At 40.9% G+C, this 12,314-nt stretch overlaps 1 protein-coding gene across 3 annotated transcripts in view; it reads left to right on the top strand.

Annotated features, from left to right (window-relative positions):
* Positions 1-23: 23 nt before the first annotated feature.
* invs (inversin) overlaps positions 24-12,314 on the top strand; it is a 19,158-nt gene continuing 6,867 nt past the window's right edge. Inside the window, exons 1-10 of one of the 3 annotated variants that reach the window (XM_030158618.1) lie at positions 24-208; positions 421-544; positions 777-882; positions 6,634-6,733; positions 7,585-7,751; positions 9,093-9,266; positions 9,879-10,046; positions 10,177-10,357; positions 11,219-11,328; positions 11,961-12,132. In XM_030158618.1, the coding sequence (XP_030014478.1) occupies positions 880-882; positions 6,634-6,733; positions 7,585-7,751; positions 9,093-9,266; positions 9,879-10,046; positions 10,177-10,357; positions 11,219-11,328; positions 11,961-12,132 (1,075 nt within the window). In that variant the 5' untranslated portion in view covers positions 24-208; positions 421-544; positions 777-879. The remainder of the gene's footprint in view (positions 209-420; positions 545-776; positions 883-6,633; positions 6,734-7,584; positions 7,752-9,092; positions 9,267-9,878; positions 10,047-10,176; positions 10,358-11,218; positions 11,329-11,960; positions 12,133-12,314) is intronic. The other 2 variants (XM_030158619.1, XM_030158617.1) reach the window with 2 other exon arrangements.

Below are 12,314 nucleotides of genomic sequence, written 5' to 3'. Positions count from 1 at the left end.
CTTTGGCTTTGTGGGAAATGTAGTTTTAAATGCAAAACTAATGCCTGATAGGAGACACCGGTAAAACTTCAATCATGGCGGTTTATAAGTTTACAACAGCTAATGGGAGATGTAGTATTTTGTTTTCCAGACGCTAGGGATCCAACGGGACGCCTGGGAAGAAAACTTTGCAGAAAGATTTTCCCCAAAGTGAAAAGGAAGTTACAGGGTAAATATAATACACGCGACGAGGAAGCGAATAGCTCACGTTGTTTAAATACAACTTTAACTTGACTTGCAGTTTCTGTATATATGTTTTTAGTACTTTCTTATGATGTACCGATTTCTGCTAAACTGGAGGAGTTGCATCATTTTGACTCATTTTTTGTAATAGTTTGACCTACATTCACATACAGATTTAGCTCTTTCTTTATTTTTTAGGTATACAAGACAAACATATTTCGTGGCATAAAACGCAGTTAGTTACGAGGAGTAGCACCACGTACTCTGATGCTCAACTCTTAAAAAATCTCTGCAGGCAAGACTCCAGTAATCCAGCAAAATGGTGCGTTTGTGTTATTACCTTTCCACTTCGACAACAGGAACTCAAAGACTTCCAGTGAAAGCTAAAAAGATTATTGCACTTGATCAGATAAGAAGTATCGACTACAAAACCTCTTCCTCTGAGACACCCACTGTCTGAGCTCAGTACAGAAGCAGTGTTATGCTGGCAGTTATTTGTGTGAACAGGTGGGCTGGTCTCAGTATGTGAGTGATCCTCTTCTCTGGCTCTGCAGGAGCCAGGATCAGGGCAGGTAGGGGACCTGGACGTGCATCCACACCCACCAATGATGCACTGAACTGGGAAACATCTGCTGAAGTGTCCCCCTTAATGCAGTGATGGTAAGAATCCAACACACACAGAGCACCTATGCCGCTTTAGTTTAGCTTTAACAAATTTAAAACAGTTAACTTTTTTGTGGTTATTAATTGTTTCTTGTCATTGCCTCTAGTTAACTGTCTTCCCAGAGCTTCCAGTTTGTATTTGTGTCTCAAGAGCCCAAATACTATTGAGACTATGTATAACAAACCTGAATGTGTGTGCTGTGACGGCCTAATTGTTAAGGAGATTAAGGTGGAATGTTGAATTGAATCCCAGCATTAATATTTGATGTGCTAAAGCTGTCCATAGGGGGTTCACAGTGTGTAAGCAACTCGCAGATGGAGTCAGAGGAAGATTTCTCTCTCTCGCTCCTTCTGCTTGAATATCACCAGTTGAAAGAAAAAGAAGCAAAAGCCCCTGCTTAAGTTGTTAATGCTGGATACCAGTAAAACATGTTTTAAAAACTTCTAATATTGGTCAATACCATTAGTATTTACCATGTTATAACAAATGACTCAAAGAGTTGCCAATATGTTTTAATCTTATTAGAGAGAAACTTAGTAGTGGATTTTATTTTGAAGTCAGACACAAAACATGTATGTCAAATGAAAAATCTATGGATAAAATAACTGTACAATAATAATGAGCACAGTAATATATTGCACATCTACTTTTTTGTCACTCTAAGGATCTACCTGGAGTTTGTGAAAGTGTTGTAGAATATTTAGGTAATTGTGTTTGATAGTGGATGGGATGGATGAGTCCAAAATTTGACACATTCATAAGCACATGATAAATTGATTAGAACTTTTGAAGAACTACACAGAAAAAACTAAAATTAGATAAGCTGACTGTGAAAAAACTAAGGTAACCTAAACCTTTCCAGTAAGATAAATCTGTGAATCTATCTTCTTGTTCTTGATCTTGCTGTAGCTTATTTTTGAGAAAACATTTGGAAGACGTTCTAAATATGTTACTGGGAAGTGTGAAATCTTGTCCAAATGGTTTTGTTGTTGAAAATCAAAGTGAGACACAGAAGCTGGAGATAATTAGTGATTAAGATAACAAATACTACAACAACCAAATATTTACAATATATTCACTCCCAGCAAACTCTTTGTCAGCACTTATTTTAATCAGTGAACATTCATGCATATTTTTGGAAGACTAAGATGGTGCAGTGCACAGTGTCCTATGTGTCCTATCCGAACACATGGAACACACAGACAACTCTGATTTTATCTGTCTATCCTCTGCCTGCTTTGCCCTCTCCTGTTTGTTCCATCTTTTTCCATTTTGCATTGCTTCCATTGATTTTTTTGTTTGTTTTTCCAGCTGATTATGTCCCTGTACTCTGATTCGCCGGTGGGCACATTGCTCTCTGCACTTTAATTGGACATTTAATTAGATCACAGTTTTAGTCCAATTAGACTCAGAGGTGAGGGGAAAGGGGACGGAGGGGAAAGGAAGAAAAACTCCCCAAGCTGGTCTGTGTCTCGCTCTTCCCCCCTTCTCTAACACCTCCCAGCTCTTTTTCTCCGTCTGTCTTTTCGCTGTCTGCTTTGCTGTCTCTCTCCCCCTCCTCCCTCCTGAGGGCTGCTCATTAGTGATATAATGGGATGACACAAAACGCGCAGCTCCCCTAACTCTCAGGCAGAGTGTCTTGGGCAGTGCCTGAACCACACAGACGGAGGTGACAGGAAGTGTATCAGTTCACTGTTGGAGAGGTTGTGTGTTTATCTTTTTGTGTTGCTCTATGAACTGTTGTGCTCTTCCTCCCTTTTGCTACTGAAGTCAGGAAAGTGGCTTGAGACCGAGCCTGGGTGTTATAAGTGCCTCTGATTAATCTCCAGCACTGCCTGACAGTCTGCCAGTCACAGCAGCATCGACCAGCCCACACACACACAGACACACACACCACAAACATTAACGACATGCTGGGCAGAACCCTATCGACTCAGTGGAGTGCTCCGGTATGATATCACTACACCTAATGAGACTAAGATAAGCCTCATTACCAGCAGCGCTCACTTACATGCCAGTCAAACGCAGGGCTACTTTGCACCAGTTTTGGCTCCCTATGGTTCCACCCTCTTCCCACTTTTGTTGTCATTGTCTATGCACAGAGCCCACATAAACAGCTCTGTGCCCCAATGGGCAAAAAATGCTCAGGCAAATGTAAACACACCCAGATGTATATGGATTTGTACACACTAATGTTCAGGTGAAAGTCCTCAGAGGACACAAGTCAGTCTCTGGTTCCCTGAAGCAGACACACATACCTCCCTCAGGAGAAATTCACCAGGCTCACCTGTGCCCTCTTTTCTGCAAATGCACACTTACACATACTTCACTTCACATCTGCACCAACAGTTTTTCTTTGTTCCCTTCATATGTATATAAACAAATATATGTGTGCATGTATAAATGGTGTGTGTGAACGACAGGAAGCGAGCAGGGGTGTTTTAGCCACAGGCCTGACCCCCGTGGCTGTAAGATTGACAGCTATGGTCCCGCCTAATTGCATTACTCTCCCAGGTGATTGGCTCGCACCCTGGGGGCTCATTTGTCAGGATGCATTGTGGTAATGATGTAAATTAGCAGATCTATGTGTCACTCAGCCTTTTTGCCCCCTGCTGATTGGACCTGCTGCGCCCCAGGGCTCAGCCCCCAGCTGAGGGAGCTGGTTCATTGGTCCTTGGGGAACCAGGAAGTCCCCCCAGAAATAGGGCTTTACAGATTGGGCATCCCTGTGGGTTGATATTATCTTTCCTCCCACCTCTTTACCTGTCAGTCAAAACCCAGGGACTGATCCCTACGCCTGCTATCCAGTCTCCTATCACAGACATAGATAGACTCACACACATATGTGGAGGTGTTGAGAAATAGTAATAGAAACATTATATGTCAGCTAAGACCTCACTTATAGTTTATTCACTTACACTATAGAGAAGCAATTCTAAAAAAAAAAAAAAAGATCATGTTTGCACTTGGAGAGAATAGAAATAAAGGCCACAGGCTCAGGCTCTGTCCCCTACTGCTTACCCAGCATGCCTTAGCTCTGTCTTCTATCAAAAGCAGAAACCTTCACAGTGACGGACAGCTGCAGAAACTTAATAGACACACATGTTACACAAACAGGCACACACAGTCACATTTTGTCTCCTTGGTGTCTTCACCTGTCTGTCTCAATAGCACCAGCTGAAGTTAGACTACATGCCTGGTATGTACATGCGTGTGCTTGTTTGTCAGGAGGCAAACAGTGTTTACGTGCACGGCACTCCTGTTGTGTTGCTGAAAGGTTTTGTGGAAGTGTCTTTGTTACTCTGACTGTGTTTATATGAGGCAGAATATGAATAAAGACTAAATAATGTCAGCATCAGCATGGATCAATACTTATACAGATGCACAATCACTTGGTCTGGACCTCAGTTTGTGATCAATAGTTTACTCTGAGTTATTGTCTTCATATTAACAAGTGGAGTGCTCCCTGAGGAACACGTATGAATGGCTAAATGAGACCACTCCAAACCTCGCAACGGGGCCTGGTGTTGTTTTTTACACCCTCCTTTGTTTGATTTCAGACACTGCATCTCAAAAGCCTTTTTAGCCAAATTTGGATGCGCTGTAGGTGTTTCCAAAACACTCAGGTCCTCATGAAACCCTAATTGCCCGCTCTTGGTGATATGAATGTCCCTCACATCAATTGAAATATCGACATCTGTCCCTCATGTCAGTGTTTGGCCAAATTATACGATTTTTTTTCCCCTGCTTCTAAAATTATTCAGAAATCAATTGATATTTTTATTGTAGCTACTGGGGACTTTCATATTGACTCCAAAAATGCAGAAAAGGGATCAAGATAAGTCAATAGAAGTTCAGGCAAACTTTCTAATGAGCTGTTGAAGAAGTTTTTATCTTTTTGTGTAACAAGATATTAACGTTAGGGTCATGATGCTGCTCTTTGTGAAGGTGTGACTGTGGCATCTTGTGCATGTGTTAGATATTAGTATTTGCAGACTCCGTGAGTGTATGAACACATGAATGTACATTACTGACTGAGAAATCATTGTAAATTAGAGATGTTTGCAGCTGATTTTGGTAAAAGCCCCTATAAAACCTCTCTCCCACGGAAAATCATTTCCCATGACGTGGAACATGTGCCAAACACACACAGAGTCACACACACCTTTAACTGATACTCCTACAATCTCTGCCTCCCACCCACCTCTACACGCACATACACCTACTTTGCTGTAAACGAAGTAACTAAACTGTATTAAATCCTTGCTACTACTTGGTAGAGCGTGAGAAAGCAGTGAGGATGATGGGTAATTGCCATGCTGCACGCAGTGTCTACAGGAGCACGCTTTATGAGGTGAAGACATGTAAGGGGGACGAAGGAGGGAGGACACCTGAGTATTCCCTGCTAATTTGAGATTCCTTTTGAGGTTTAGAAGTTTCCAGAAGTAATCAGACTTTCCAGACTTTGATAATAGCTTTTATATGTTTTGTTATATTGTTAGAGTAAATATGTTACATTTCATAACTTATATAATAGATATATTTCCGTGAGCGTTAATGAAAATGTCTTGGAGAAATCTCAGATTGTGGCATGAGTTTGTGCCTCTAGCATTTATGTGTTTAGGGGCAATAATTGATTTCTGTGTTTTGCCCCGCAGGGCTTGTCCCACATCTCTAAATACACATACATACGCATACATGCACACACACACACACACACACACACCAAGCAAGGCACACTGCAGTATTAATGAGACATGAATAAGACATGAAGAGAGACCCCCCTCTTACATGCTCACACAGGGTCTCCCCTTCCCCAGCTGCTTCCTGTCTGCAGATTACCCAGCTTTCGCTGGGCTCCGGTTAAGTGGGGCCAGGAAGAGATTTAACCCCCTCAGCAGGAGGATATACACACACAAACACACACTGACTACCGTCAGTAAACATGTGATTGCCTATTACATTATTGGAAAGTATCTGTTTTATGTGTGTGTGTGATTGACTCTAAATACTGCTGTTGATTTAAAGGTTGCATCTACAGAATCAGCTCGACACTTGAGCCTAAGATTTACATGTAAATGAGACTGTTAATATTGTGGAAATAATGTAATGCTGTCAGTGAAAGTGCCAATGAAAATAATTAAAATTAAGATTTTTTTTTTAATTAGATTTGTCTGTTTTAATGCCACTATTATAATTATAATAACATTATTTGAATAATACACATACACCTGATAGAGAGGAGCAGCCGTTTACTGGTGTAGGACATTGGAACATATAACCTCACCAAAGTATAGCATAAGGATATAAACAATAACTTAAATATAAATAGCCCATTAATAAAACATATACTGATGAAAATAAAAAGACATTATTAAAAGTGCTAGTGGTCCTCAGACATTAAACAATGGGAAAAGACACAGAAATCGTAAATGTAATATAGAGCTTATTATAAAAACAGAAATGATTCAAATAATGAGACAAAGTGATTGCGATCGCTTCAAATAATCATGATTTGGTTGTTACTAGTGTTATGTAATAATTGTGTGAGGACATGAACTGATTATGAAATTCTTACTTAAACCTGGTACTATATTATACTGCATTGTGACAGTTTGTTCCAATGCATGTAGAAATGTGAGTTTGTTTGACACAGACAGAGAAAACTGACTTGACTTCATGTAATATCTCTGTAGGCTGGATGTATTTTGATGCAGGCTTTGATCTGTCATCTGATTGTGTTGCAGGCCTCAGCCATGTCTAGTCCTGGACCTGCCTCTGTGGGCTCCCAGGTTCATGCTGCTGCTGTCAACGGAGATAGGAGCACCCTCCTCAAACTCATTACAGGTAAGTAGCTTGTATTCTGTCAGAAGGGGTCTAGGGATGTAGTAGTAGATGACATGAAGTAGTGTAGGATTATGGGATTTGTTGTTTTCATTTCTATTGCTGGAGGATATCTATATGTACATTAACTGAAGTACATTGATGTTATGGCCACAAGTAACAGTTAAGTTATATGAGGATACCATTGATGGGCGACCAAAGCAAACAGAGCATGACATTGGATAAAGTGATACATTTCATCATTTACATCTGAATCTGAACATTATTGAAAACAGTAATATAGTATAGAACTTAGAGAAATTCTGAATATTTAATATTAGAACTTGATATGCGTGTTGTGCTTTATTGGTTTCTTTGAGGAATTTTGTTTGTTTTAAAATGCATGTTCGGCAGAAAAGTCATTGTGCAGGTCATTTGCCGCATCTGATAAGAGTTTGGAATTTCACCTTAACCAGAGAGGCAGATGTTCCTATTAAAATATGGTCTGAACAATAGCACACTGATTCTAAATTCATATAGATATAACAATCAAACATGAATGTGAAATGAGAAAGTCTTAAAAAGAGAAATGCATGAAGACCATCAAAATTACAAATCATGCTGAGCAAAAAGGTGAAACAGCCAATCAGTGTTACAGAATAACGCAGCTTCTTCAGATATTATTGATTATATCTGTAATACTTCCCCCAAATCTCTTCAGTATAATGACTTGCCTTTTTCTCTAGTTTTTAAAATACTCCATCTTAAGCCATATAATTGTGCCCAGTTGACATAAAGCTTAGTGGAGGTGTAACCTCTGAATTAAAGCTCCAATATCCCTCTTGGCCTTGATGTGTGTGTTTGTGTGTTTGCAGCAGAGCCTTCACTGCGGGACCGTGAGGACCAGTTTGGCCGGACTCCTTTGATGTACTGTGTGCTGGCTGACCGCCTGGATTGTGCAGAGATTCTGCTGAAGGCTGGAGCTTCGGTCAACAAGACTGACCACAGCCAGCGCACTGCTCTGCACCTTGCTGCACAGAAGGTATGGACACACACCAAGACATAGGAAGTGTATTTATTACAGTATCAAAATGTGGAAAGTATATGCATGGTCAGAATGATTCAATGTGCATTGAGTAAACTTCAGAAAATCAATCCACATGAATGAACCAAAGACATGGCAGTGATGATGTCATGAATCCTAGTGGTGGTTCAATGGCAAAGGGGAAAATTTTGATTGTCTATGAGCTCCAGTGGGAAACTAGTGCCACCTAGTGGTTGTAGTTGAGGCCTTAGGGTCACACATGTAAACATGTACACATTTAAAACAAAAATACTTTAATGCTTCTGTGCAACATTTATCTAATTAAAAACCTAAAAAGTAGACAGGCTTTACCTTTCTTTTTTCACATAAACTGATACAGGAGAAACAGCAAGAGGAGACAACAGAGGCTGAGTGCTTTATCTGGAGAAGGATGGAGCAGAAAAAACTGGGATATGCTTCTAATAATATCTCTTTATATCTCAGTTATTTATTGGTGTCTTTTTGTTGGAGTGGTCTGATACAGGATCATCATATCATTGAAGAAAGAGGGGAGGTAATAGGCTACTGGGGCCTGTCTCATAGATAGGGAGTGTGTGTGTGTGTGTGTGTGTGTGTGTGTGTGTGTGTGTGTGCGTGTGTGTGTGTGTGTGTGTGTCGGGGATGCTAGTGATGGGAAGCCCTGTCTCTTTGACATCTGATCAATAAGTGGCTGAGACAGGGAGAGAGGCCAGGGATTACCGATCTAATTGGACTGGGAATAGGGAGGACGGGACGCACTCTCTTTCTCTCTCACACACACGCACACACACACACACACACACACACACACACAATTACACTCACAGTTGAGATGCATGCTCACACACAAGATAGATCTGTCAGACTGTGGCGTTGTGGTCACAGGATAGCAAATATACAAAACAGACACAGGTGTGTGTGCACAGCCATGTCTGTGTGTTCCATCGTCCTGCTGCTGCACAATGCATCACTAGCAGCCTGGTCTTGAGAGACCAAATCTAAGGAAGATGATGATGATGATGATGATGATGATGATGATACTGATGATGATGTGGCAGGGACAGCAGGCAGATGGCTGAAAAGCCACAGTTCTGTTGTTTACTGTTTAACAGCTCGTCACACACACTAAGGAGCGAGGCAGGAGAGGAGAGAACGAAGATGGATGACCTGTGGATTGAACCAGACACCGCTAAAAGCCTAGGGAGTCTGTGTATGTGGGAGAGTGTGTGTCATTGCTGCTGTTCCATGACTAATATTGAGAAGAATTGGTCATTTCTGAACTACTTAGGCTGATATGTGTGTGTTGTTTGTGTGTTGAAGGGGAATGTGCGCTTCCTGAAGCTGCTACTGTCCAGACGCGCTAACTGGCTGCAGAAAGATTTAGAAGAGATGACCCCACTCCACCTGGCCACCCGACACCCCTCCCCTAAAGCCCTCGCTCTGCTCCTCAAACATATCGGGCCCGGAGAGGTTGACACACAGGACAAGAACAAGGTACTACATTAGAGTCGCAGACAGAGGCACAAGAAAGTTATTGAAAGATTGTTTGTCTGTCCAGAAATCATCCTCAGTCAGAATCCAGCCAGTCTGGGCGTCTCACTAATAACCTGCAAAGAGATAACAGACTGAAGACAGTCCAGTAGGAGCAGTGGAAATTTAGAGTTATACGAATAAACGCACTCACACAGCACTAAACAGTTTAACAATGTGTAGCTTTGTCCTGTGTGTTCTGCTGATAAGACCACAAACACACAAACACACAGTCCTTTCTGTCTGCTGGAGCTGATGTGTATCTGACATCAGTAGTTAGTTTTGTAATAATCCAATATGCATCATCATGTCAGATGACAGTGGTTTCAGCAAATCTCAGAATAGCTCGGATGCCGTTATTCAGGCTGTATCTGGGCTACAATCTGAGCTTAATGTTGGATCTTCAATATGAGCTTTGTGTGGTGTGCAACCCACATATTTCTTGGTCATGTCATTGTTGAGCAATTTTCTTTAACGTAAATGGAAACCTGAAGCTACAAAAGCAGCCTCTGTCTTGAAAACCATTTTTCATTACTACTCCATCTTTCATGTTTTTCTCTGATGCTCTATTCACAGCAAACTGCTCTCCACTGGTCCGCATTTTATAACCGCCCAGAACACGTTCGTCTTTTAATCAAGCACGACTCCAACATTGGCATCCCAGACAGCGAGGGAAAGATTCCTCTACACTGGGCTGCACACAGTCAGGAGCCCAGCGCCACACAAACTGTCCGCTGTATACTGGTACACACTTTTATGCACACTCATCTTCCTCAGCGTCCATCCTCACTCACTCAGTCTTGTTCTTAACATCTTGATCTCATCCTGTGTGTGTCTGCGTGTGTGTGTGTGTGTGCGTGCGCACGGTTAAAAGGAAGCAGCCCCTACTGAGTCCTTGTTGAACTGGCAGGACTATGAGGGTCGGACACCCCTGCACTTTGCTGTTGCCGATGGTAACGAGGCAGTGGTGGAGGTGCTGACATCTTACGAGGGCTGTAATGTGACGGCTTATGATAACCTCTTCAGAACGCCACTGCACTGGGCCGCTCTGTTGGGTCAGTGGAAACACACATCCTCTCTGTGACTTCATCAAGTCTGACGGACTCCTTGACTATGAATTCACTTCTCTCAAAAACAGAATGTGAAGTGTGCAAGCAAACTGCATTTATATAGCACATAGAAGGCTGATAATATGGAGTGTGCTGTGCAAAGTTTGAGTTACTAAGAAAGTTACAGCTATAAAAACTGTGGATAGTTAAAAGATTAAAACTTTGTAAATATCATTAGGACAAACACAAGTCTGTGAGTTAAAACCACTAAAATTTGTAACTGATCAGTAAAAAAATGAATAAGACATGAGTCAAACCATTAAAATGTGAATAAAATGACTTAACATGCATTAATAAGTAAGATAAAGAGTAGACCAATTAAGTTAATAAGGACAGTGACTTAAACCGATTAAAACACTTTAAACTGAAATAAAATAGTAACTAAGACTAATGAAATAAAAGTTAAAAAATATGATAAATAAATGAAGTGCAGCTAGTTTCTGTACAGTGTGTGTTTACTGCTAACCCAAGATGAAGCAGTTATTGCCCGCCTGATAAAATTGTATTTATGATTCGTGTCCTCTTTACTCTTCGAGTGTATTTCATTCCAATAGGGTTGTTTTATTGCACTACTGACATATGTGGTTAGTAATTGCACTGTAAATAATGGCAGTTAACAAATGTTTACTTAATGTAGAGTTTCTCTTGCTTAGTTTTGTAGAGAAAACTGATTAAAAAAATAAATAAAATAAAACACAAATGAAAACTGTCTGTTGCAGAGTTTAGTTAAGAGACTGTTCCAGCTTATTTGATTCTTGTGCTTATTTGCTACCTGACATGTTCCCCTAATGTAAACGTGTTCTTCAGGACATGCCAGAATTGTGCACCTGCTGTTGGAGAGAAACACTTCGGGCACAATTCCCTCTGACAGCCAGGGAGCAACACCTCTACACTATGGCGCTCAGAGCAACAATGCTGTGAGTCCACCTCAAAGCGGGTCGAGCAGCTGAGTCATTATAATCTGCCCTGAGATATAGCAGGGTTTTAGTTTAAGTGGTGGTACCAGATATTTTATTTTCCATTCCATTTTAATTTAAAGTTTTGTCAGTGCATAATAAGAGCTTTTATTTTTAGAGTGAGGAATTGACAAGTTTTAGTTGACTTTCCCCTGTATTGTGAGGAAAGCACTGATTAACAGAAGCTGAAAAGGATAGACGGGAAGGATTCCAAAGCAATCTGATTTATAAAAACAGTGATTATTAAATGTACCAAAGAATAAAGTAGTACATCAACCACAGTGGAAATCAAGGAGGAAAACAAAACTATTTTACCTGCTGGTGTGTTTCATTTAGTTTCAATTTCAATGCTCATTTTTCTTTAGTTTTCTTGATTTAGAAAAATAAATTTTATTTCAGTTAAAATAATTTTTTCACTGCTAGTTTTGGTTTTATTCTTGCTTTTCATTACCTAAATAATCCTGGATGTCACCAGCTGAATTATTTAGTATATACCTCAATGTAAATTAGTACCTTTCTCAATTTGTACATTGTTCGATAAAATAACCTGAAATCACTTGTCTGTTCTGTCTGTGTCTGTTTGTATGTTTTAGGAGACAGTTGGTGTGTTTCTGTCCCACCCAACAGTAAAGGATGAACCTGATTTGGAAGGGCGGACAGCCTTCATGTGGGCTGCTGGGAAGGGCAGTAATGATGTCATCCGCACCATGCTCGCCCTCACCCCGAACCTTGACATCAACATGGCTGACAAGTACGGAGGCACCGGTGAGTGTAAACGTACAGGTCACAAACACAACTTCCTCCTAGTCTTGTTTGTTTTGCGGAACGTGGCCCAGTGTTTTTGTAGACTAGGGTTGGTGATGTCATGGGGGATTCCCTTAAGGTGTTAAAGAGGCCAAGACACTGAGGGAGAGAGGGAAGTGATACTGTCAGCAAAATTAGTATGA

Source organism: Sphaeramia orbicularis, chromosome 16 (genome assembly GCF_902148855.1).
Source record: "Sphaeramia orbicularis chromosome 16, fSphaOr1.1, whole genome shotgun sequence".
NCBI lineage: Eukaryota > Metazoa > Chordata > Actinopteri > Kurtiformes > Apogonidae > Sphaeramia > Sphaeramia orbicularis.
The sequence above is the reverse complement of the archived record's forward strand: the minus strand, read 5'-3'. Positions and strand labels throughout refer to the sequence as shown.